Raw genomic sequence first — 26276 nt, forward strand, 5'->3', positions numbered from 1 at the left:
TTTTTTTCCCAAGTGTCTTGCTGTGACAAAGTCACTGCTTTAGAAATGAAAGATGCTGCATCCAGCTGGAGAAGACCATAGAAAAATGTCACGCCTTCAGCCAGGTACATGTCCTTGCTCCCTTTTTTTTCTATGACTGGGTGAAGAAGAAATCACTCTCCAACTTTCTGTGTGAAGTGAGCTGCTTAGAGGGCTAGTGAGGTTGCACACATTGCTCAGAGCTAGAACTTCTTGTGGACGTAGGCAAACGTGCGGGCAAAACTTGGGGCAGCAGGGATGGTGGGACCCTTGGACCAGGAGGAAATCTGTGGTCAAAATCAGGGTAGGACAGCTGTCTTGGAGCCCCCTTGAGTTCTCCAGGTAAGGAAATCAGCTTTGCATTGTCTCAAGCTTGTTTTGCCCATGAAGTTTTTTCCCAAAAGCATTTACGTGTGCAGGATATGATGGTGTGAAGCAGACTGGTAAGAACACCCTGCTCCAAAGGTCCAATGTGGGTGGATGTCTCTCCCTTCAGGCTTGGACCTGCAAAGACTGCACATGAGATGAAGAGTGGTAGACAAGAAGCAGCTGGAGAACATCCTTCTGCTGAGCTACGTGTGCAATGCAGAGGCTGGAGAGCGCGTAGGGAGGCAGCAGGTCCCTCCTGGCCATGAGGGGCATTTCCAGGGAGGACCTTTCCTCTTGGCATCCGGCAGTGCTGATCTCATCTCTGCTCTTCAGTATAATGAGAATGTTTGGAGGACCTCTCTCTGGACAGAGTACCAGCAAGGCTTTTGTGAGATGCTCCTGCTCTTCCATCTCCTGGTTGAGAGGGAACATGAGGTCTATTGGCTCCTCCAGTTCTTTCCCCAGAAAACAGTAAGTTTCTGAGAGCTTATTCCTTGGCTAAAACAGTCCAGGTGGTGAAATTCCATAATTGCTTCTGACCTGATGTCCTCCCACCCTGGGGGAAAGTCACCTACAGCCTTCACCTCCCCTCTGCCCCCCACCAGGCACGGTCCCTCCTTCTGGCCACCTGTCCATGAGCATCAGCCCTCATTCAATTTGCCCAGGCAGTGCTGATCCCTGAACAGGATGGACTTGTAGTAAAGGAGTCAAATCCTCTATTATCAGGGCTCTGGGTTTTGTGGCTATGGACAAGTTGGGCCACAGGAGCTTTCCCTGCCCTGGGTTCCTGCTTTCCATGTCCCCCAGGAGCACAGCTATGTGTGGAGAAGAGTTTCATCATGCTGAAGACCTCAGTTGCATTTATGGATTCCACTTTTGCAAAACACCCGGATGAGTCCCAATCCTCCTCAGCATCGCCACAGACACAGCAGTAAATACTCCCATATATCCAGCAGCATCATTTAGAAAGGATGCCAGCAAAGGAGGGTAAATATTTACACAGCAATTGGTGTCACCTAAACCTGCTAAATATACTAAAGGCATGGGTCATGGCCACCGATCAGAGGTTACGCATCTTGTCTCTCCTGAGTTGGCTCCATGACGAGACTCTGGAAGACCTTAGCACTTGCTCTTCTGAATTCATCTCCTTTACTCTGTAAGTTGCATGAAGAAGGAGCTGAAGCTGAAACCATTGAGCTCCCCCAAGCTGTTCTTCCACAGGCCAGCCCTTTTCATGTCCCGCTGATGCTGCTTGGGCAGAAAATGTTCCCTTTCCTCCAGGTTTAACAGCCTGATTTTCTCTGGCCAGGTTAGCTTTTACCTCCCATTCCAATGGCTCGCAACTGTTCCTGTTTGCCCTTAAAATACAGCGTTGCCTCTGCCCCAGGGTTTGCTTTTCTCATCTTTCAGAATGAAGAGTCCTGCAAGTTATTCACTTGCTAGTGTCCTGCTTTGGCTTCTCCTTCCAGTCCTTTGACAATGTCTGGAGGCTGTGGGAGGTGAGTGTGTGTTAAGATCCCATCCTTGGTCACCCCTACCTGTCCTGCATCTGCCCAGGCACCCCGAGCATTCTGTATCCCTCCAGCCAGCCCCATCCATCCACAGCTCCTGGTCCACAAGAAGGAGAGAGGTCCCTCTTCTTGCAGCTCATCCCTCAGCCCCATTCCCATTCCCCAGTGGCTTTGATTATCTCAATTAATATTTGCACAGATTCTCTCCCCGCACTCACCCATCTCGATGAAGCCTGTGCAGCAAGTGTTTGCTCTCATTATCCTCTGGCTGATGGAGGATCACCTCTACAGAGGCTTCTGTGACTCAAGAGGTCCCTGAACTGCAAATTGCTTTTTTTGAAGGAAACCATCAAAACCAAAACGTGGGGTCCCCAAACCTACACGTGTGCGTGGGCTGTGTCTGTCCCTCCGACTGTTGCGGTCTGTCCCAGGTCTATAAGATGGGAGAGGTTTGAGGTCTTCCAAGGAGGAACATCAAGGAGTTTGGATTGCTGCTTTATTTATTCTAGTTTAGCAGGGAGTTTAACTCGTATCTGTGGGTCTGGTAATCTGGGCTTGGAGACTTTGCCTGAAGGCTTCTCCTGATGTTAACTTCCCCTCCCTGTGCCCCTCTCCCACCCATCCCCTGAGATTTATCTGACAGTGAAGCTCCGCTGAAATTTCCAAGTGCTTGTAGCTTAGATAGTATATGATCAGGTCCTGTGGGAAAACAGGTCAGGGATGACATCCTGACAGTGAGTGGCAGGAGTGGGGAAAGGGAAAAAAATGGGGGGGAAAAGGGGAAAAATAAAGGAAAAGGGAAAAAAAAAAAGAAAGGGGGAGGGAAGGGGAAGAAAAGAAAAAAAAGGGGGGTAGAAGAAAAAAAAGGGGAGAAAAAAAAAAAAAAAAAAAAGGAAAAGCTCTCCTTCACATTGCAAAGAGCTGGACGGGCTGATCTTCCCCAGCACTGGACAAGTTCACAACAAAATAAAGAAGCACGAGGAGGAAAACTGCTTCTGAATCGGAGCATGGTGATGGGCTGTACTGTGGCTGCTGCCCTGGAGATGGAGATGTCCATCTCGGAGAGGAGTTCCATGTGCTGCCCATGTCTCCACCCCCTGGCTTGGCCCCACTTGGGTACCCCCACCCTACGTGATGCTGGGTGGCATCTCCCAGAGCCCTCCTGCTTTTTCTGTTTTCTTGTGGTCAGGCAGGTCATGCCAGCATCAAGGATCTAGGGAAGTGATAAATAGATTCCAAACTGCTAAGATTTATCATCCTTTCTTTTTTTACAGGCAGGAAATTACGGCATGCAGCCACCATGTACCTTGCCGTGGCACAAGGGAGGGCTGGACTTTGTCATCTCCCCAGAAAGGCAAAAGTCACCGAAGAGCCATAAAGGGTTAAAGAGGGAGAAACAGAGACTCCAGCTAGTGGGAGGAATTCATTCATCCTCAGCCAGGCTGGCAGGTGGAGCAGAAAATCTGCCGATATATTCAAGGTTCTAATAAGTTTGGGAGCGTCCAGTGGCTGGTCATACGGAGCCGCCGCTGCTGAACGGCTTTTATCACTCCAGACACTTCTGCTGACATGGAGCAATTTGTTTTGCAAAGGCTGCTCCCTGGGCAGGGATCAGGGGAAGGCTGAGCTAATGCTGCCTGACATACTTCGTTTAGGAGATAAGACGAGGCGGGGAGGAGGAGAGGAAAGCTAGGAAAGCCTCTGGGGAGGAAAGCCCTCCCACGCTGAGAAGGGCAACACGAAGGTGTTGTGATGCTGGTGGTACCCAACCCAGCATCCCAGTCCAGGGCCATCCAGGATCCTAAAAGTAGCGGTTCCCAGGCTCCAGCAAAGAAGAGCTGGCAGAGTTGAGAGTGCTTCGTTATTATTTTGTTGGCCTGGGACATCTTACAAGGCAGAGCATGATGATGAAGCATAGACGTCCCTCTCCATCTTCATGAGACATTGAAGCATGTTTATCCCTATATGTTTTAAGTCAAATGTTGTTCTCCAGCTGAAACTGAAGAGATTTTTTAATGCTTACCGTTTTAGATGGACAGGGTATTCATTAGGGCAAAAATTGTCTTGCAGAAGGAATTCATTGCTTGCAGTGAGGGCGAGAGGACATAGGGAAGGCTGAGTAATACAGTCAGATCAATGCTGTCTTAGTTTGCAATGGTGCTTCTGCAAAATGAGGGACAAAAGGTGATCCCTGCAAAAATTCAGAGCAAATCAACATGTATTTATTTACTCCATTCGTTTCACTCCATAGGTAAAATCTGGGAAGATCTCAGCCTTGTTTTCCCAAATGTAATTGCAGAGGAGGAGGGCTGGCTGTGCCCACCTGAGCATCCCCATCCCACTCCCCATCTCAGCTTGGAGGGTGGTGTGGGTTACTGGGAGCCCACAGGGTCCCTGTCCCCTTTTGCCACTTGATAACCTGACAAATCCCCTTCTCCTACACAAGCAGCCACCTTTTTGGCAGCAACAGCAGCCCCAGCAGCAGCAGAAAGGAGACAATTCATCCCTCTTCACTTGCCATCAAGTACCCAGAGGTACCTGCTCCCTCCTCGTGACGATGCCATAGGCACCAGCTCCCAATTCATCTCAAACCGACCAAGGGATTGTTCTGCAACGAATTTGCTAGGTTTAATTACACCACGTCCCTGCTGAGATTTTTAACAAGATTATGCTTCCTGAGCCTTGCTGCTTCACTTTCTCCTCCTCCTCTTTCCTTCCTGTTTCAAAGCATGCAGCAGGATTTGGGTTTGGGGTTGGTTTTCTCCACCCCGCCCAGGATGCTGGTGAGGAGGAACGAGCAGCGGCAGCAGCTCCGTCACTGGGGATGGTGGGGCATGGGGGAATGCTTCCCCTGGGAATTGCCCTTCCCTGGGTGACGCCTTAGCTCCTGCACTGGGCTCAAGAGGTTGCTTTTCCATGGGCAATGCTGCCTCTGGTTTCACCAGGAGGCTGGGAAGGTGAAACACACTGGAGACGGTGGTGGGACCTGGTGTGTGGAGATGGGGCTGGTGTTCGGTGACTCCTTTTCTGCTGCAGAAGCAAATTCCCTCCGTGCTGGGCAGGAGGGGAGGAGGCTGCTGGTCCTCTCTCACCTGATCCCTGAGATGGATGCTGATCCACTGGCACTCAGTCAGTGGTCCTGGCCCCGAGCTGAGACTCTCCAGGGTGGCACTGGGTTGTTTTGGGTTCTCCCTGTGTCTGTGCTTGCTGTCCCATCCCCGTGCAGCCTCCTGGCATTGGCAGATGCAAGGGGAGACATCATCGTGCCTGGAGAGGAGGCAGCGAAGCCTGAGCTGGAGCTGCGGACTCAGGGGGGAAGATCAAAAACATCTCAGCAGCAGGTTTTTCTCCAGCCCTGAGAGGTATTTAAATGTTCTCACACTGCAAGTGATTGACTGTGTTCATGCAGCAACAGAGAAATAGCTGCCTTGATTTCCCTGGGGCTGCAGAGATGAGGAGCCCGCATGCCATGGGGCAGTACCTGAAGCCGGGGTGGGATGGAAGGGAAGGAGCGTGGTGGCACAGATGGGGTTTGTGGTTGGAGAAGGTCATGACGGTGCTTTTCTCCAGCATGAGAAGGGGCAGACAAGTTGCTCTGGGAAAGCCCCAAGACCCGGTGGGCTCTGGAGCATGAGTAACGAGGTGCTGGCCACACTTCAGGGTGATTCCCCACCATCATGGGCACTTCAGCATCCAGACAAGCACCACACCAAAGCCGGAGCTCTCAGCTTGTAGAAGCATTAACCCAGGTCTGGGATGCTCACAACCCAGCATTTCCTTGCCAGAAACACAGGCTCCGTACCTGAAACCTCATTTCCTTACTCTGGATTATATATTTTCCCCCGTTGTATCTGTTATCTATCCCTACCCCTCTCTCTGCAAAGATTGCTTTTCTTAACTTGAATAAAGTGATTTCTGCATCCATCTGGTCCATGATAGACCCACATTGGCCTGGCTGTGCCCTCAGCATCCCACCTGGCAAACCCCAGCTCATCTTTCTGGCTGTTTCAAACTTCTTTCTGCCAGCCTCATTGGATGCTTCTGGGTATTTAGCAGAGTATAAACTGCTTTTATCAAAATGAAGCCGGCTTTGGGCTTGCAGCAGAAATTCCCCGACCTCCTAGGTTGTTTTTTTTTTTTTTCTCTGTAGGATTAACAAGGCTAGTCAATAAGCATGAGCCGATTTGGGGCTGATGCTATTCTGGGCTGGGTTTAGATGCCGTGGCACGGGTGGACGTGTGGCTTCGCGGCGTGAGGCGGCTTTTGCAGGATAAATGAGAGCATATTGATAATCAGCCTTGTACCAGCTGGGAGCTAACGCTGCTAAACGGTTTAAAGGGGACGAGTGTTTTGCTTGCAAAAGGCCTTTTTGTGGGGTGCTGTTGTTTTGGGGGGTGGTGATAGCTTGCTTTGGGTCCCTCACCTGCTCCCAGTGCAGGTAAGAGGAGCCACAGCACTGTGTTTCTTTGCACCTGAGACATATCCTTCCCCACGGTGACAAAACACCTCAGTCCAGCAATTGTTTATACTTGACCTCTGCATTTTCAGGGCTGCATCGGATGCTGCTGGGGACCAGTTTGCACCAGTTCCCTTCACACTGCTCTTTGCAGATGATACATCTGCTTACAAGCTACCCCTCTCTCATCACAGGACTGGGGAATGAGCCACCCTTCCTGTAGACGGACACTACAATGGGGTTAAACCATCCTTCCTAGCTCCTCCTCAGGCCAACTGGCTGTCCCCTCCTTAATGAGGGGCAGGGCTGTTGTGGGGGGAGCTTGGAGGGCATCAAATACAGGGATTGTCTCCCTTCCTTTTCTCCAGGGGTGACACCACGTAATATGGTCAGGTTCAGCCCATCCCTGCACACAGAAGTGGGTCCCTGGGGTGGGATGGGATGGGATGGGATGGGATGGGATGGGATGGGATGGGGTAGGATGGGAGTGGCTAAGGGTGCTCAGCACTCAGAGCAAGGGTGTGGGCGAAGGGACAGGATGGATGCTACATCCCTGTTCCTCTGGGCCAACTCAAGGTGTCTACATGTCCCCTTTTCCTCCCCCTCTCTTTCCCAGTGGGAGGGAAACTGAGGCACAGCCAGGGCCAGTGCCCTCCACCTTTCCAATTCTTTCCTCCAAGACCAGTGAAAACAACTAGAAAGACTGGGAGTTGCTGGGACTGTTTCAAAGGGGAATAGGGGCATCTGGAAGAATTGGGCTTTACTTCTGCTTCCCAGGGATGAACGGCTGGAGGAAACACCTCCACCATGGGGCAAAGATGCGGCAGCTCCCAGGAGCATGGGGATAAGGATTTGGGTTTGCTGGAGAAAAAAAGGTGCTTGTGCCACCCCCAAAAATCCCCAAACTATTGTGGTTGGGGTTTTTTAGCTCCCATTTCCCAATTCCTTCTCCACAAGCACACACGGATCCAGAGCTGCTGTTTCCATTTCCTCATCAAAAACAAAGCGAATAAGCAGATTTATATGAAATTTCCACCTCTCCCCAACCCAAAAACCAATTTCTCTTTTTTTCCCCAGACAGTTCTTGTCACTTTTTCAATTGCTCCTAATGGAGATGTCCATCACGGAGTGCGCGGGCGAGGACATTAACCCAGATATGATTTCAAGCAGGAAGGGATGCATTAATGACCATTTAAACCTGTGTACATAGCTGGTCCAGCTGAAGATGATGGGCTGATTTCTCTTGCTTTCCTGACAGGCGAATTTTTTTTCCTTCACTTTTAAACCCAGCCATGTGCAGGGCTGAGGTTTTCAGCCTGCTCGGGCCAGCTTCAGCCTTGTTTTGGCCGGTGGAGAGGATGATTATCATGGTGAGATGCATCCAGACTCGTAGCGAGACCTCTCACCCATTCCTCCAGGAGAGATTTCATCCTGCGGATCTTCTGCAGCAAATATTAAGGGGAAAAAAAAAAAAAAAAAAAAAGCAGTTCTTCCTAACTGGGAAGAGCAAAAAGGAGCTGGGTTTGGGGTTTTGTGTGTAAAACCAGGGCTAACCTACACTGAGCATCCCTCCAGCCTTGACTGGAGCAGAAAACCTTTTTATAAGAGTAAGTGCAGAGGTCCTAATGTTGCATTATATAGCATAAAGCAGAGTAATACTCAACCAATTACGCTAATGCTGCTTATTTGCTCTTGTTACAGAGAGTAATTGCTCACCCAGAAGCTATTAAATTAGATAAGAGCAGAACAAACAAAACTATTCATTTTATTCACTATATATTTATACACCTACCACTCCAGAGTGTAAGCAGCCACCGCTCTCTGGGTGTTAGCTATTCCACTTGTGAGCCAGACAAAGACATTTGTCACGGCTGTGGGTGGTGTTTCTCCTTTTAAAGCGGCTGTAGGAAGACAAAGGATGTGTTGGGGTTTATTTATCTTCCCTGCCATCATCTCAGGTTCCTACTGACGGTTTTGGGGTTTCTTCCAAGCAAGGGGGGAAAATGAGGCACAGGGGAGCATGGCCACAACCCCACCATTGACTATGGTGAATTAAATGAGGGGTTTGGGGGACCCCATTACAAGCATGCACCATCCTGTCAAGGTTTGGGGACAATCCTCTGCTGATGGCAGCTGCCACCACTGTCCCAGCCTACCCAGGAGGGGCTGGGCAGCTGTGGGCAGGAGGGCAGCGATGGGTTAAACTTGGGGAAAATATTAAATACCTGAGAGCAGCCAAAGGGAATAAAGGGTGAGGATGAGGGGGAAGAATAAGAAGGAGACCACAAAGAAGAGGGTGGTGGGAGGCTCTCCTGGGCTGAGCTAGGGTTGGGGTGTCTGAGACCCTCCCAGTTCACAACTGGGCTGTGGCTGGGGCAGCTGTGGCCTAGAGACAGCTTTGCCCTGTCTCTACACTGCTCAGGATACAGCCTTGGCTCCTGCTCCCTGCTTGCAGCAGCCCAGGGCTGGGATGAAGCCGTGGTGAAGCCGCTGGTCCAGTTGCAGTGAGCATTGTATCCTCCTCCTCCTCCTCGGGGTCCCTCAGGGGGGCTGCAGTACCCTAACGAGGGTCTGCTTGTTAAACTGGCTCATATAACTGGCGTTACTGCTGAGAGGGAGATGCTCAGGGTCCTCAGGCTGGTGACTTGCTTTGAAATGTGCTGCTGCACCCGTGGAGGGGCTGGGGGTGCCTGGGGAGCATCAGTGGGGGAGTCTGCACCCCCCTGGGACACAGCCAGCATCATCCCCCAGAGCGGCACGGCAAAATTCAGCTGCTTTATTTAGGTTATAGACACATCCTATAAATAACCCACTCCAGAGAAGTCTGCTGCAAACAACATGCTTTAAAAAACATGTTATTATCCACTCTGCCTCCCTAATTAATTCCATCTCCTGCCATCCATGAGCAAAGCCCGCAGGGTGCCCAGCATGTGTGCTGGGGTGGGACCCCTGCGGGGGTGCTGGGAGCCCTGGGGAGGGTGCTGAGACCCCTGGGGGGATGCTGAGACCCCTGACTGATGCTGCGGGGATGGGTGAGACAGCGGTGGGTGGGTTCTAGGCTGCCGAGGCTGCCATCTGCCGATGCCAGGACAGTTGAGCCACCTCGGGTCACCCCTTCTGGGCATGGAAACCCTTGATGCTTGGATTAAGATTTAAAAAAAAAAAAAAAAAGGTATTTGCACATGGGAATAGTGGGTATGTGTTATTTTAGGGTGTTGGTTGACTGTTGGGGGTAATGGGCAGAGCCAGGGAGGGCTGGCCTTCAGCCTGGCGCTGCTGGCTTTGCTCAGTCCCTGGGTGCTGCCATGCTGGACATGATTAACAGTTACGGTGTGTTGGTGGAGGATAATGGGTCTGGGGGTGTGGAAATGTTTGGGTTTACCTTGTGGAAATCAACAGAGCGATGTTGTGAAGGTAGAAAACCTGCCCGAGGACTCTACTGGCTGGTTGCCATTGGGGTGCTTCTCCTGCGTGGCTGGGTGCAGGCAGCCCTGCCAGACCCAGTGGTGCACCCATGGCTGCTTTGATGCCTCCAGGTGGGAAGATGTTGGAGAAAACCTCTCCCCTGGCTTCCCAAAGGAAATTTTAATGCCTTTTTTTGCAGGAGCAGCTGATGGCTGCTCCTGACCCTCTGCTCACCTTGTGCAGAGCTGGATGACGATCTCCTCTGCCCCTGAATCCATTCCTGGACTCAGACACCCAGCTGTGGCCATGGGAAGCTGGAAGGGAAGGACTCCAGAGGTGCTGAGGGTGATGTCCCTGGTGATGTCCCCCATCTTCCCTGTCTGGGATAAGTGTTGTCCCCCAGCGAGGGCTGGCTTCCACTTGGGGACCATGATGGTGGCCAGGCTCAGGAGATCAGAGAACGATGCCCTTTGGGAAGGCTCGCAAAAGTGAAAAGCTTCCTGACTTTACTCTCACCTCAAGGAATGTGGTGGATTTTCCCAATTTAGCTAATAGCCACATTGGGTTGCAAAGCATTAAAGCAATCCAAATGGGCTGGAAACCCAAGGCAGGAGTTTTGAGGAGATAAGAGAGGGAACATTCCTCATGCAGAATCACTGAGATTCGGGTGATGACAACTTTATTCATTTTACAAGAGCTAAGAGAAACCTCTGGCGAAATGCAGGCGCTCCTGCACATGTGCTGGGAGCAGGCAGACGCGCAGATTAAAAAGATGTTTCTCCCAGTCACCTTTATTGTCCCCAGTGGCTTGTCCTACACTGAAGGTTAATTTGAGCTCCCAAGAGACGTCTCAGAAGCTGTATTTCTCCTCCCCTGGCTTTGGCTAAAAAACCCTGCCACTCTGGATGGGCTGCTCAACATGGGTTGGGCTGGGACCGGGTGCCAGGGATTTGGGCAAAGCCATGGGTCCTGCCAGATTCACCTGCCTCTGGCTGACCCTGTGGGCTGGATGCTGAGGGACAGCATCTCCTGGGAACAGCGGGTTTCTCATCTCTGGGGAAAGAAACCCCCTGGATTTGCATCCCAACCTGTGCTTGGCTATAAAAAACCCAAAGGCAACGTTACTGAAGGACTTTGCTGACATGTCTGATGAGGCTGGCAGGCAAAAAGGGATGCGAATCAGAAGCAAGTTAATTATAAGCTCTGTTAGGAACACAGAGGGAAAATAAAATCACCTGTAATTGCTAAATGTGGCAGAGGAACGTCAGTGTAGACAGCACGGAGTGCTGCAAGGGTTCAAAAGTACTGGGAAACCATAAAGCAAGTTAGGGGAGCACGTGTTTGGAGAAGGACCACCATCCCTTGCAGACCCTCCCCAGCCATCTCTGGGTCAGGCGTGGGGTGGGGAAGGAGCTGGCCAAGCCTAGGCACGGTGGTGGCAGGGCTGGGACCTCCCTACTCCATCCAATAGGTTTCTCCATGTAATTGCTCTTGAATTTTGCATTATTTGTGGTATTGCCTAGGTTGGAGAGAAAGGAGGAAAAGAACCACCTCAACCCAAGCTTGATTTTTGGTTTTATTACCCCAGACCATATGTTTTTCCCCTTCTTTTCTTGCCTTCCTGCCTCAAGACCAGCTCTAGGAAGGAGCTTGCACAGCCCTTGTTCAGCTTTGAAACTCCTTCCCACGGGATGCCATCGCCAGACAAATTCATGGAGGAAAAAGGCTTCTAGGGACAGGATGACTCAAAAAATCCCTCTGCCACTAACTGCTGAAGGATATATAGCATCACTTCATGCTCTCCCTTCTCCTGTACCCGCCCTGGGAAACCAGGAATATAAAGCTTGGGGGGATTTTTGTGGGGCAGCAGGGTTTGGCAGGTTCAATGGCTGGGGCTGCAGCTGGGATGACAAATCCACCTTTCTCTGGCTTGGAATTACCCCACGCTTAGAATCAAGAAGCGGATGGTTGAACAGGGGATTTTGAAGGCATCAATTGTAGCGGCTGACCTCCGTGGCTGTCAGCAGCTGGCAGAGAAGAAGTTAAGGGCCTGTTTACACCCAGTCAATGAGTATTTCAATGGAGGTGCAGAGATAAAAGTAATAAAGTGCCTTCTATTTAGGTTGGTGGATAAATGAAGTTTCAAACACATTCCCCTGCTGAAAGCGCTTACGGGCTCCGGCTGGAGAGTTCGGATGAGTTATGTGGAGGAGGATGCTCACTGTGTTTCCTTGACTGCCAGCTCCTCCGTCTGCTGATGGATGCCAAAACATTGGGTGGGATTTGCTCAGGTCCCGGTGTGAGTGTACCGTGTGCCAGCCAGGGGGAAGTTCCCCGTGCCTCAGTTTCCCTTCCAGCAGCCCAGGGCAGGAAGGTAAATGCAGAGCCACCCACCTGGGCACAGGGGTGAAGGGATGGAGCAGGAGACATCCCAGCTCCCCCGCAGTCCATCCCAAAGGGTGGCTGAGACCTGGCACACTCATAGCATGCAAGGCCTCTTGACTGCCTCCCAGTGATCAGAGTGACATGGAGAACAGTCATTTTGACTATTTCCTTTTAATCTTGATTATTTTTTGTATTTTTTCTTTTTTTTTTTTTTTGGATCTTAGTGAAAGGAGGTGATGCCTCTACAGCAACAGCACAAGCAGGTTTCCTTGTCCGGTGAGGCTGTAGCATCTCTAAGTTTGGCTGATTTGGTTGAAAAATTAAGAGCAACAAACTGTCTCTGGCAAGGAGACATGGCTGTCCTTGTCCTCTGTCACCGGCTTAGCTGGGAGGCCTTAGTCCCATCCATTCGTCTCCATAGCACAGGGGTTGAAGAGATGGGGGTTGTTGACCTTGCTCCTGCAGCTAGGTGGTCCTTGGTGTGGTGGGAACTGGAGAAAAGGGTGGGATTTCTGTCATAAACTGTTAAAAATTGCTTGTGGGAAAAGTCTGCCGTTCCCCAAAACAACCTGTTTTGGGTCAAGAAAGCAAAGATTCAAGTTCAGTTAACTTCCCCTTTTTCTTCCCCATGTTTTGCCTCACCTAGCTGACTTGAAAAATCAAGTCAGTCCTGGAAAATCCATATTAAAATGGAGGCAGGAAAATCCTGGGAATGAGCTTTTGGGTCAGTTTGACATGGATGGAGCCAGAGGAGCCATGCCCCATGCTGTCCACGTGTCCCCATTAATAAGGTGATACCCAATCACTCAAATGACTGGTTATTCCAAATTTTCTAAAAATAATAGTAATACATCACTAATGTTTCAGTAATTAAGTTGCTACATAATTTAGTCACTCGGGAATGAAACGAATTCACATATCGGTAATTATTTCTGCAAAGGGAAAGCAGAATGGACAGGTTGAGGGGTTAACTTGAAATTTGGGGTTTGAACCCAGCAGGAAGGTACCGAAGCTGTGCTGGGGGGATTGCCCCAGGCCAGCGCTGCCTCAGTTTTCCCAGCACCGTGGCTTCACCTTGCCCTCTTTTTGGGAGCCACCCTGTGATGCCCCCAGCTCCGGTGCTGGATACGGGCACCCACATCCATCCTCATGGGATCCTTATAGAAAGGAGGGAGGAGAAAATGGTTCAGGGCATCCAGCCCCTCCGCCCCCTTCTCCCACCCCACCTCGGGAAGGGGTTTCCGTGGGGCTGGGGTGGGAGAAGCCACTGCAAGGGTGGCTGTCCCCACCGCTGTCACCCCCGTGGCACTGCAAGCGTGGGCTGTTGGCACCATCTAGTGGGGGTGGGACCCCCCAATACAGAGGGACATGGCCCCTCGTGTCACATCTTGGTGGCTCAAGGTCCTGCTTTGGGACTGATGCCCTCTGGCCACCCCCTTCCTGCGTCCTCTCTGGGGATGCTGAACCCGCGTGGGGACAGTGGGGATGGGGAGGTGGGACCCCGCGTGTCCTTACCCCTCCCCGTTAAGGGTTATGGGGCTGGCAGCCTGTCCCCTCGGCCACCACATCCCAGTGGCATCTCACGGCCTGGGGAGTGGGACTGGGTGCGGAGCCACGCAGGACCCCCACCCTTGAACCAAACCTATAGGGGACTCCCCCTCATCATCCCTCCATCCCCCTCCCACCCCACACCGGGGTGGGGATAACCCTGTCCCCCCCCCTACATCACAGCAAGTCCTATCCCTCCCCAAAATCCTGGCTGTGTGCAGGGCTGGGGTGATGCGGAGGGGAGCGACCTGCAGCCAGCCCCCTGTGTCCCTGTCCCCACTCATGACAGGCAGCCGTGGGGCCGTGGGGATGTGGGAGGAGGAGGTTAGGCCAGGCTTTCCTTCCTGGCCAGCACCGCACTGCCTATTACATCAACTCTGGTATTTCCAGTCCCTGCGGGGAGAAGGGAGGAGCGCGGGCGGGAGCAGGGGGAGCAAGGAAAAGCAAAGAAATATTGGGGGATGCAGAGAATTGGGGTGTCCCAGGGCGGGGATTCAGGTCCTCCAGTAAGGCCCGGTGCTGGGATCCCCTGTGGTCAGGCTGGCCTTGGCCCCCGGCCTTCATCCTGGCTCCATCCCCAGCTTCGGGGCTGGGAACGAAAGCGGCGGGAGGGGGGAAAAAGGGGAAAAGGAAAAATCTACACGTGGAAAACACACATCCCTACGGCCGGGACTTAAAGCAACAGGAAAGTGCCGGGCGGCACAAGGGCAGCTCTAGCAACAGGGGGGTGGCAGGGGTTGGGGTGTCTGCTCCAGCTTTTGGGGTGCTGCCTCAGTTTCCCCAGGGTGGAAGATGGAAGGAAAGCTGCTGGGATGCTTTTTCCCAGCCTCATTTCTGCCCTGAAATATCCCCCTAAGGATGCCAGGCTGGGGTCGTGGGGCTGTAAAAAGGCGGGTGGGGGGTTCGGGGGGGGGCCCAGGGAGGACGAGGTGGTGAGGCCCCAGGGCCCTGGTTGCACAGACCCTTCATTTGGTGATGCGGAGGAGACGACGGCCCTGGTCCGGTGATGGATTTGGGGTTTGCATGGGTCGGATCCAGGTGGCAGCAGGGTTGGGGACCCCCCCAGATTCACGCCTCAGGTCTCCCCTTTTTATTTAATATTTCCAGCCCTGAGTTACCGATCAGTCTCTGGTTTTATTTCTCCCTGGAGCTTGTTAAAAACATATTGTGCAGTATCCGTCCTCATTGGGGATACAGTATCAAGGGAAAAAACCCCAAATTGTCACAAAGAGACAAATTCTGGGGGAAAACTCCATTTTTTTGGCACAGTTTCCCCTTTGAAACCTATCAAAAGCTTTTGTGAAGGAGTGAAGGTACTTGTCCAGGCCCTCACCCTGGTATCAGGCCTCCAAGTGGGACAGTCACTGCTGTGAATTTGGGTTCCTTTGTGGGAAAACGGGGACCTTCTGAGCAGTGGCAGGGGGCAGGATTGCATCGTGTTGCCCCATCAAGCCGAACCCTATTTTGAGGCCATTGTATAACACTAAAAACCACGGAATTCAACCCAAATATTGAAGGCACACATCATGCCAGGGTTTTAAAAGAGTAAAAAAAGCTGAAATTTCAGGGTTTTATCCCAAGTGGATGCATTTTGCGTGCAGCCAGCACCCTGCAGCCTTCCCCCCAGCACCTGGAGGGCAGGATCTGTGCCAGAGGCGGTTCCTAGGACCAAAACCCTGCAGAATTCACCCCAAATTTTGAAGGTATGAATCGTGCCAGGGTTAAAGAAAGTGTAAAAAAGCTGAAATTTCAGGGTTTTATCCAGACTGGATGCATTTTGCGTGCAGCCAGCACCCTGCAGCCTTCCTCCCGGCTCCTGGAGGGCAGGATCCGTGCCAGAGGCGGTTTCTAAGCCCCAAACCCCGCAGAATTCGCCCCAAATTTTGAAAGTATGAATCGTGCCAGCGTTTTAAAACAGTGTAAAAAGGCCGAAATCTCAGGTTTTTTATCCCGAATGGAACTTTGCGTGCGGCCAGCACCCTGCAGCTCTTCCTCCCGGCTCCCCCAGGGCAGGATCGGTGCCGGAGGCGGGTCCTAGGACCCGGCGGCGCCGCTCCCCCCCCCCCCCCCCCCGCCTCTCCGCTTCCCTCCCCGCCGCCGCCGCCGCCGCCGCCGCCGGGGAGCGCGGCCGCTCCGCCCGCCCCGGGAGCCGCTCCGCCGGGGCTGGGCGGCGGGCGCTGGGGGAAGCCGCCGCGGGGCCGGGGGCCGGCGGGCAACCGCTACCGGGATGGCGCGGCGGGGAGCCTGGGGGCTGTGGGCAGCGCTGGGCTGCGGGCTCTGCCTGCTGGCGGGCGGGCAGGAGCAGGCAGGCGGCGGGCAGCCGTGGAGGCAGCTGATCCAGTGGGAGAACAACGGCCGCGTTTACAGCTTGCTTAATACCGGCGCCGAGTATGTACCGGCGGGGCAGGAGAGGCCCGGAGGGAACCGGTTGCTGCTGGCGGGAGCGGTGACCGGAGGAACGGGCAGCGTCCGGAGGCAGGCACCGGCCGTCCCGCCGCGGCCGGGCTCCGAGACGGTGCGGGGGCAGACGCGGCATCCCTTCGGTTTCGGGCAGGTGCCCGAAAACTGGCGTGAGGGACCGGTGGGCGACACTACTGCCTCGCAACGGGTACGGCCTGCCGGCCGCCCGCGCCAGTCTTCCTCCTCCTCGTCCTTCGCCTACGCCTCCGTCGGGCAGCCGGCGTACCCCCAATTCCCCTTCGCCCCCCAGTACGAGCCCTACGAGGCCCCCCGCGCGTACGACGAGGCGTACACCTATTACCGCAGTACCGGCACCGGCGGGGCGGCCGTGGCTTCGGCGGCGGCGAGCGCCAGCGTGGTGTACCCCTTCCAACCCCGGGCACGCTACGAGGACTACGGGGAGGAGCAGAGCCCCTATAGAGCCCAGGGTTACTACCCGGCGGCTGAACGCCCCTACGTGCCCGCTGCCCCCCAACCGGTTGATGGGCTGGACCGCCGGTACTCCCATAGCTTGTACCACGACACCGGGGGCTCACCGGAGCAGGGCGGCCCGGACTCGTACGCCAACCAGCAACCCGCCGGCCACGGCATCGCATCAGCAGACAACCTACAACCTCCCACCGGGACAGGGTACGGGGGCCAGTACCCACCCTACGAGCCGCAGCCGCCTTTTCGGGCGCTGGAGCCTTACGGTGTTCCTCGCCCCGAGCCCTACCTGCCTGCCAGGAGTCCTGAAATGCCACAAGCTGTCCCCGATAGCCAAGCCCGGGTCAGCGTGGGCAGCGTCTACAGGCCCAGCCACGGTGGAAGGGGTGAGTCTGGGGGGGACCCTGGGGTGGGTGGCAGCTCCCCAGGGTGGGATGGTGCCTGGGTGCTTCATCACCCGGGGAGAAGGCATCCCTGAGGCACCCGTGTCTGGTGCCAGTTGCTCTCCAAGGATGCTACCCTGGTGCTATGGGGACAAATGTGGCCAAGGGATTGCCAAGGGGCCATTGGAGACCCTACATATTTTGGGAATGATGGTGCAAAACAGGGAGGAAAGGGAAGGGGTGCAAAGTTCCAGTGGGGTCTGGGCTTGGGGGGGGTCTGTGCCATGTCCCAGGTCATCCTGCATTTGTGGGGTGGGTCTGTGCTGTGGGATGGGAGGACACTGTGCTCATGGGGTGGGTCTGTGCCGTGTCCCAGGCCATCCTCTCTGCATGGGATGCTGTGTGCCATGGGTTGGGGGTCACACCATGCTCCTGGGGTGGCCGTGTGACATGTCCCAGGTCATCCTGCATCTGTGGTGTGACAGTGTGCCGTGGGTTGGAGACACGCCGTGTTCCTGGGGTAGGACAGTGCCGTGTCCCGAGTCATCCGGGCCATGTGCCCTGTGCTGGGGCATGCTCGGTTCACAGGTGGATCTGTGGTGCCTCAGCCGGGGCCGATCACACCCATCGCCCGCCCGTGCCGGCTGCTTCGGGGCTGCAGCAGGGGACCAAGGTCGCAGCAGGGACGCTGTCATTTCACGTCCTACTGACCCCAATCCTGATGAAATCCTGTGGCTTTTGGCTGAGGCTTGCCGAGAGTGTTTTTGCTCCATGGTGAAATTGGAAGCAAGGCTGGAGGGCGTGAGGAGCAGCAGCCTGGGGGATCTGTTCCCTGCCTGTCCCTTGGGAAACCCATCTCAGCTGGAGCCTCTGACCCATCTGACCCCATAACCCATCCAGCCCCGTCCCTGGTTTCTGAGAAAAACCCATCCCAGAGGGTTCATACTGGGGGAAGCATTCATCCCAGCCCTGCCCCATTGCGTGCGATCGAGTAAACACAGCAAGAGCAGCCGGGCTAGGTCAGCCCGAAGTCCAGCTGGCCTCGCTGAAGATGTGTGGGAAAGAAGTTGGGGAGAGGGTTTGTACAGAGAGGATCTTCCTCCGGATCTCTGCCCACCTCCCTGGGAGCAGCCGCTTCTGCCAGGAGAGGGATGGAGGGGCGAGGGATGCAGGGATGAGGGATGCTGTGGTCCTGTGTCACCTGGGGACGGCTGCCCTGCAGATGACCCGAGGTGATAGAAGGAAATGGGAAGATGCCTGCCAAGCTTATCTTCTCCCTGTTGGCAAAGGCTGTGTCCTTCAAGGATCCCTGGAAGCTGGGCCAGGAGGTGCTGGTGCTGTGGCTCTGCCAGGGGGATCAGGGTACCCATGGGGGGGTGGACAACACTCGTTGGCCAATGAGGCCATCAATGGGACACCCACCTCTCTGTGCAGGAGCCCCTCAGTCTCCTTCTTCACATTTTTCCTTAATAAATCTAAAGAAGGGAATAAAAATCATCTCACCAGCCCAGGGTGGTGGCTCTCTGGGGCCACCCCACTGCCCGGCCTCTCCTTCAAGTCACCTGCTGCTCTCTCCAGCCAAGGTTTGTTTGTGGAAAGCTGTCACCTCCCTGGGGGTCACCAAAAAAAACCTCCAAGCCTGTCACCTGCAGGGCCACCCTTCAGGCAGGTTTCTTAATTGGTCAAAACACTTTATAAAGCCGAATCAGATGTTAATTATGCGCCTAAGCTCTTTAAGAGCCTCCTAATCCCACGGCTCAGTCAGGAATGTGCGGCATTCCCAACCCCTCGCTGGGGCACCTGGGGGGGTTAATTAAGCAATTAGATCCCACTGGCTTTTATGAGGGGCTTTACTGGGGTTTTCATGAGCGTTGTGGTCGTCCGCCTCCCTCCATCCAAACCAGCCGATGAAGACATCTTGGAAGATAAGAGTTGAAATAGTTTCCATTCCTAAATCTATAGGTGGCCAGGCCTTGGTGGAGGTAGGAGAGGAACATCTCATGTGGCTTGGTCAAGGGAGGGGGATAAATGCAGCAAATCAGGCTTTGGCAAGAAGATGGGGAGGAGACACCAAAAGTCTTCATGTCTCCTGCTCAGGACCACTGCAGAGGACCCAAGTGTCACCCAGATCTTGCTCAGGGCCTGAATCATCTCATGCAAAGGAGGATGGTGAAAGCCAAGCCCACGTGGCATCTAAGCCATGGAGGCAGATAGCCCACCTCTCCTCGTGGGGTTCAGCCAAGGTGCCAGTTCCCACCGGGGCTCCCCGCCCTTGACCGACCCTCAAGGAGCCATCTCCAGGGGCTTCCTCACCCTGACCTCTACCTGGACCCCTGCCTTCTGCTTTCCTCCATCTCCAGTGGGGTTTTTCACCTTGCCCTCATGCAAATGTGTTGCCCAGGGTTGGTTTTTGAATGGGATGGAAATCCCATGGGGTGATGGGGATTTTGGTACCCACTAAGAGTCATGGTGGCTGTGGTGACACCCAAGGATGCCATCACTCATGGATGAGGCACCTGGGCCAGGAGATGACAATCTTGCTGGGAAAGTTGCCCTTTTGTGGGCTTGGCGGTGGGTTTGGGTTGATTTTGTTGCTATCTTCAGGCGTTTAACCACCAACCGGGGATCCTGAGAAGATTCGGCGGGGGGGGATGGGGGGATGAAGGGGTGTGTCAGGAGGTGCTGGAGGAGGGATGCTGCGGCATGGGATGAGGGATGAGTCCAGAGGCGCTGGGGAAGGGATGCTGCAGGGCTGGGCTGGGCTGGAGGGGCGCGTCTCGGTCGCACGGGGTTGTCCCCACACCCTTGTCCCTGCTGCTCACAGCCACCCACTTTGGTGCTGTCTGCATCTCCAGGGCTGGGACACGGCACTGCTGGGCACAGGGAGGCAAAGCAGCCACCCTCTCGGAAAACTGCTGGAGCTGGGATTTTTCGGCTAAGCCCAGCACACCTGCACAAACAGCGCGGTGGGGAGCAGGCCTGCCTTTTTTTATTATTCTAATTTTCACGGTGAAGAAGAAGGAAATCTTCTCTGGCAGCAACCCGGGGCAGGCCGAGGGGCGGAGGAGGAAAAACAAACATTTTCTTGCTGTGGTTGTCCCTTTTCGGAGGCGATAGCGGGGGGCTGCCAGGTCCCCTGACTTGCAGGAGATGGAAGAGTGCTGGCTCAGCAAAAAGGATCAGCGTTTGGCCAGCCCTGGATGAGGACAGTTCAGCACCCTGCTGTGATAAGGGGACATTTGGAAGGTGGTGGGGCCAGATTCTGCCATCCTATTAACCCAAACAATGCTGGCACTTGCGGTTTGACCCTTCGCTGCCGGGCCTGAGCTGAAAATCAGGCGTGAGACCCTACAATAACAATGGGGCCATCCAGGGCAAGCTCCGTCGTGGGGGGAAAATAAAACTCCCCGTTGGTAAAGGAGTCGGGTTTCTCTCTGGAGCGTCCAAGAATTTATTATAAACAACAGTGGGGAGGAAAAGCTGTTTCATAAATGACAAATGTTCCTCTTGCAAGCGGGACGGGGCCCAGGGGTCTTTCTCAGTCGCTTTTTTTATTATTAATTTTTTTTAAGGGGGGGGAAAAAGTCTTTCCAAGCTTTCCTGATTTTCCCCCCTGGCGTGCGTGGCCCCCCCTGGGTATTACATCAGCAGCGATGACCAAGCAAGCGGGGCAGGAAACGAGCTCCAATGGAGTGACGTGATCCCTCGAGGGAAGGCAGGCCAAGAAACAAGAAGGCATTGTTCTTTTTGCCCATGGAAAAAAGGGAAAATAGGGATAAAAAAATAGGAGGGAAAAAAAGGAAGTGTGCTGGAAAGTGTCTGGGTGCAAGGGGAGGAGCCGGTGTGGCTGAAGCTCTCTGGTCCTTTGAAAGGGGATGGGAATGAGGATGAGGATGGGGATGAGGATGAGGACACGGATGAGGACAAGAATGGGGAGGAGGATGAGGATAAAGATGGGGATGTGGATGGGGACAGAGACAGGGATGGGGTGAAGATGGGGATGGGGACAGGGAGGGGGGTGGGGAAGGGGATGAGGATGAGAGGTGAGGATGGGGATGAGGATGGGGATGGGAATGGGGATGAAGATGGGGCTGAGGATAGGGATGGGGACATAGGTGAGCTTGCAGGGAGGAGAGATGCTAGGCAGAGGTTGTTGTGGAGCAGGGCTTGGCTTTGCAGAGGCCTCTGAGGAGGGAAACTGAGGCATAGAGTGCCTGGGGAGCATCCCCCCCCATCCTGGTCCTTCTTGAGCGGCAGATGTGAGGATGCTTTCTGGGTCCGTGGTCCCAGAGGAGCCTTTGGGAAGGGGAGGTGTGAAAGGGCGTTGCTGGGGGGGGGGAACTGCCAGCTCCATCTGGACTCCGTAATGCTTTTGGAAAGCAAAGCAGCCCCCACCCATCCCTGCAGCTGTCTGTCTGTCTGTCTGTCTGTCTGTCTGCAGCTCGCTTCAACTTGGCCCCAAGCGCGGGGCAACATTGGGAATTAAAGGAGAGGAGGGATAATGGTGCAGAGGGGCCGGGGTTAGCAAAGCCCACACTTACACCCCTGTTTTGGGGTGAAAAACAGGAAACAGGGCAGGAAATAGGGACCACCCGTTTTGGGGGGTCGTGTCACCCCCCCATCCCTGGCTGCTGCAAAGGAGGGAGTGGGGGGGCTCGGGGGGACCCCTATAACCTCTCGCAGGGCGGCCGGGCACGGCGGCTGGGCAGGGCTGGGTGTAATCGCTTCCAGGAGGACGGGTTGAGCAATCCTGCTGTAGGAAAATGGAGGATTGGGATTTGCCAGCAGGAGCTGGGGGGGAAGGGGAGGGGAAGGGAGGATTTTCCGTCTGCAGTTTAAAATTAAAAAAATGTGGTGGTGACCGAAGCAAAACTTCCCCACGAGGTCGGGGCTGGCTGCTTCAAGGAGGGGACCACTGCATCCCCAAGCCTTGTTCCCAGGCCCTGTGCCCGTCCTAAGGGCTGTCCCCATCCTCCTGGCAGGTCTCCCCGACTTGGTGCCGGACCCCAACTACGTGCAAGCGTCCACCTACGTGCAGCGAGCTCACCTGTACTCACTGCGCTGCGCGGCTGAGGAGAAGTGCCTGGCCAGGTAGGAGCAGCTGTGGGGTACGGGCCATGTCCTGGGGCACAGGGGACATGGGGGGAGAGAGGGGGGGTCCTGGGGTGAAGGGGCAATGGGGAGTGGGCAGGTGGGGGGCATGGGGGATGTGCTGGTAAGGGAGGAGAGGATGAAGGAGAAGGATGGAGGAGAGGGGAAGGAAAGGGGAAAGTGAAGGGAAGAGGAAAGGGAAGAGGGATGGGGAAGAAGAAGGATGAAAGAAAAGGATGGAGGAGAGAAGGAAAGAGGAAAGGAGGGGAAAGGGGAAGGGAAGAAGAGGGAGAGGAGAGGAGAGGAGAGGAGAGGAGAGGAGAGGAGAGGAGAGGAGAGGAGAGGAGAGGAGAGGAGAGGAGAGGAGAGGAGAGGAGAGGAGAGGAGAGGAGAGGAGAGGAGAGGAGAGGAGAGGAGAGGAGAGGAGAGGAGAGGAGAGGAGAGGGCAAAGGGCAGAGTGAAGAGCTAAGTAAAATTTGAAGCAAAGCACAGAGCAAAGAGCAAAGCAAAGCACAAAGGTGTCTGGCAGGTGCTGCAGGGCAGGGGACCTTCTCTCCTCTCCTTTTTTCATCATTTCCTTTTCCACGGAGGAAACTCTCCCAGGTGCTTGCTGGGGATTTTCCTCCCCAGGGGTGCCAGGGCTGAGCCTGCGCCCCACACCTGGGGGGGGGCCTCCTGTCCCCTGGGGCTGGGGCTGAGGGCAGGGGGGACATTGGTGTTGACTCTCCCTGATATCCTCAGCACTGCCTACACCGCTGAAGCCACTGACTACGATGTGCGGGTGCTCCTGCGGTTTCCCCAGCGGGTGAAGAACCAGGGCACGGCCGACTTTCTGCCCAGCCGGCCCCGGCACAGCTGGGAGTGGCACAGCTGTCACCAGTGAGTGTCCCCACCTCCCCTCCATCAGCCCTCCTTTTCATGGCCGTTTTAAGGCTTTTTTAATGGCATTTCCCCTTTTTGTGGCTTTGCTTTGAGATCTTTCGGGGTGGGTGGGGGGCAGGTGTCACCTTGCTTCGCCTCTTTGTCCCTAAAGCCACCAAGCTCCTCCAATTAATGTCCCCAAGGAGGGAGCTGACAAGCCCAGGGTTGATGAGGAGCCCCCAGAATCACACTGGGGAAGGGGATGGCGTCATTTGGGGGGGTCACCCTGACTGTGGGTCCATCCCCCCCCATCCCCAGGCACTACCACAGCATGGATGAGTTCAGCCACTACGACCTGCTGGATGCCACCACGGGGAGGAAGGTGGCCGAGGGCCACAAGGCCAGCTTCTGCCTGGAGGACACCACCTGCGATTTCGGCAACCTGAAGCGTTACGCCTGCACGGCCCATACTCAGGTGCCTTTGGGGGGGATGCTCAAAGGGTTCCTTGGGGGTCAGCACCCCCCAGCACACCCTGAACCCCCTTTTCTCCCCGCAGGGCTTAAGCCCGGGCTGCTACGACACCTACAACGCCGACATCGACTGCCAGTGGATCGATATAACAGATGTGCAGCCAGGGAATTACGTCTTAAAGGTGGCCAGGGTCACTGGGGAAGATTTTTGGCAAACGTTACCAGTTTGGGTTGGTTTGGGATCTTCTTAACCATCAGGTTCAGGACCATGCGCCTTTTTCAGGGCCATCTCTTTAACATGGATTGGGTGCTGCTTGTCCACCCTCTTACTAATTTTTAGGGGTGTTTTTTCTTCCCCTTCCCCCATTTTTAGGTTCAAGTGAACCCCAAATACATCGTCCTGGAGTCGGACTTCACCAACAACGTGGTGAGGTGCAACATCCATTACACCGGACGCTATGTCGCCACGACAAACTGCAAGATTTCCCAGTAAGGAGATATCTGTCTGTCCTCCTCTGTCTGTCTGTCCTCTGTTCTTCCCTCGGCCATCAAAAAAACCAGAGACGGGGTCAGACCTGAGCAGTTTAATTCCCTTTTTTGTCCCTTTCATCCGGGTTTCTCTGCCAGCATAAAAAAAGAGCTGGATTTCGCCAGCGGTGGAGTTGGGGGTTGGTGTCTCACTCCCTTTTGGGATTTATATTGAATTTCCTTGTTATTCTAGGGAAGAAGGAAGCTGGGTTTCAAAAGAACCCCCCACCCCCCTCCCCCCACCCCCGTGTTTGGAATAACATTTTAAAATGTCTTCCTAAGCACATTCTCCAAATCCTGGGATTTTTTTTTTTTTTGTCTTCTTTCAGATCTTGATGGGAGCAGGGCCAGAGGGACATCACCTGCCCCAGCCTCTGTCCCCCTCTTGAGAAAGTGCCTGAACTGGCTCCTCTGTCCCACTGGAGACCCCGGAGCCCATCAGCAGCTCCTCGAGACCCCCCCCCCCCAAAAAAATCCATTTCTTCATGTTAAAAGGAGGAGAAGCAAGAATGGATCTTTGAAATATTTTTTTATACTTAACTTTTCTTTAACCTTCATTTTTTTTCCATTTCCTAAGGGAAACTGATGCCGAATTTTAGCTGGAATAAAGGCAGGGGCCCCTAAATGCTGTATAAATGATGTAAATCGCATATTAGCAATAGAGAGCTCTGTAGTCTTTAACCCCTTTGGCCTTTTTTTTGGGGGGGGGGGTCTCCAACAATGCCACCTCTCTGGGGAAGAAGACGACAACCCCGATGTGGAGGTGTTGCCCTGGCAGGGATGCTCACCCCCTCTTCTCGAGGTGTCTGCCACGACGGGATGCTTTTGGGACTGAAGGTGCTGGAAATCCCGTCACCTTAACAGGGGGGGGGGGCTTGCTCCATCTGTTTGGCTTTTAAAACCAGGGAGGGAGTCCTTGAGATGACTGGAAGTCTTGGTTTATTATTATTATTATTATTTTCACGAGCTTTAAAAACAGAAATCATTAAAAACACGTTGCTTTTGAGGGTTTGGTGTTTAACTGAGACTGCACAACACCGTGACAGCCCTCTGGGGCCACGAATGGGATGGGGATCTCCCCTGAGAGGTGACCTACAGGAATTCAAGGATGTTGCGCTTGAATCCTGGATACTGGGGAGCAGAAGGCACCGCACATGGCAGGGGGCGGGGGGGATGCGCTCCCGAAGACACCCCAAGTGCTCCTCGCTGCCTGCCCTTTTGTATCAGCACTAGCGTGGCCAGCAGGGACAGGGAAGGGATCTTACCCCTGTGCTCAGCACTGGTGAGGCCGCACCTCGGTGTGTGGGTTCAGTTTTGGGCCCCTCACTCCAAAAAGGCCATTGAATGACTCGAGCGTGTCCAGAGAAGGGCAACGGAGCTGGTGCAGGGTCTGGAGCACAGGTCTGATGGGGAGCGGCTGAGGGAACTGGGGGGGTTTAGTGTGGAGAAGAGGAGGCTGAGGGGAGACCTCATGGCCCTCTCCAACTCCCTGAAAGGAGGGTGCAGAGAGGGGGGAGGAGTCTCTTGAACCAAGGAACAAGCGATAGGACAAGAGGGAATGGCCTCAAGCTGCGCCAGGGCAGGGTCAGACTGGCTCTTAGGAAGGATTTCTTTGCAGAAGGGGTTGTTGAGCGTTGGAATGGGCTGCCCAGGGCAGGGGGGGAGTCCCCATCCCTGGAGGGGTTGAAGAGTCGGGTTGACCCAGCGCTGAGGGATCTGGTGGAGTTGGGAACGGTCAGGGTGAGGTTCATGGTTGGACTGGAGGAGCTTCAAGGGCTTTTCCAACCAAGATGATTCTGGGATTCTGTGCCCTGGCCGGGGAGGGGGCGTGGGCCACGGCCACCCTCTTGGTGCCATCCTTTGTGCTTTGGGAGCCATCCGCTGGCCCAGATCCCGTCCTTCCCGCCCTTCCCGCCCCAACCCTTGTCCCCACACTTGTCATCTCTGTATTATGATTTAATCCATAGCCCCCCCCGCCGCGCAGCCCCACGGCCCAGGGGACGTCCCGAGCCCCCCCGCTCCCGCCGGATGTGGTGGCCGGTGCCCTCGCCGCCTGCCCCGGGCTCCTGTCCCCGCCCCCCCCGACGGGACTCGGCGGCCCGGCCATGGCCGCCCGCGCCCCGGCTCACCGCCCACAGCCCCCGACGGACGTTCCGCGCCGCCAATCCCGCGCCGAGGCCGCGCCCCGCCCGTCTCCCCTTGGCCCAATCCGACCTAACAGACCCGCCCCCGCCCGTCTCCGACCCGCCCAATCCCTGCCCGTCCCTTCAATCTGGTCACTCCCCGCCCGTCTCCTCTACACCCAATCCCGACCCACTTCTTCAATATGGCCCCGCCCCCGTCTCCTCTACACCCAATCCCGAC

General features: G+C 54.8%; 1 protein-coding gene across 1 annotated transcript; it reads left to right on the forward strand.

The window, feature by feature from the left end:
* The first annotated feature begins 15895 nt into the window (after positions 1–15895).
* Positions 15896–24918, forward strand: LOXL1 (lysyl oxidase like 1). Its single transcript, XM_074837102.1, has 7 exons — positions 15896–16964; positions 21944–22052; positions 22794–22931; positions 23232–23388; positions 23471–23566; positions 23758–23873; positions 24242–24918. Exons 1-7 carry the CDS (start codon positions 15920–15922, stop codon positions 24246–24248), a joined length of 1668 nt encoding a protein of 555 aa, XP_074693203.1. The 5' UTR covers positions 15896–15919; the 3' UTR covers positions 24249–24918.
* The last annotated feature ends 1358 nt before the right edge of the window (positions 24919–26276 follow it).

Source organism: Strix aluco, chromosome 12, assembly GCF_031877795.1.
Source record: "Strix aluco isolate bStrAlu1 chromosome 12, bStrAlu1.hap1, whole genome shotgun sequence".
NCBI classification, from domain to species: Eukaryota; Metazoa; Chordata; class Aves; order Strigiformes; family Strigidae; genus Strix; species Strix aluco.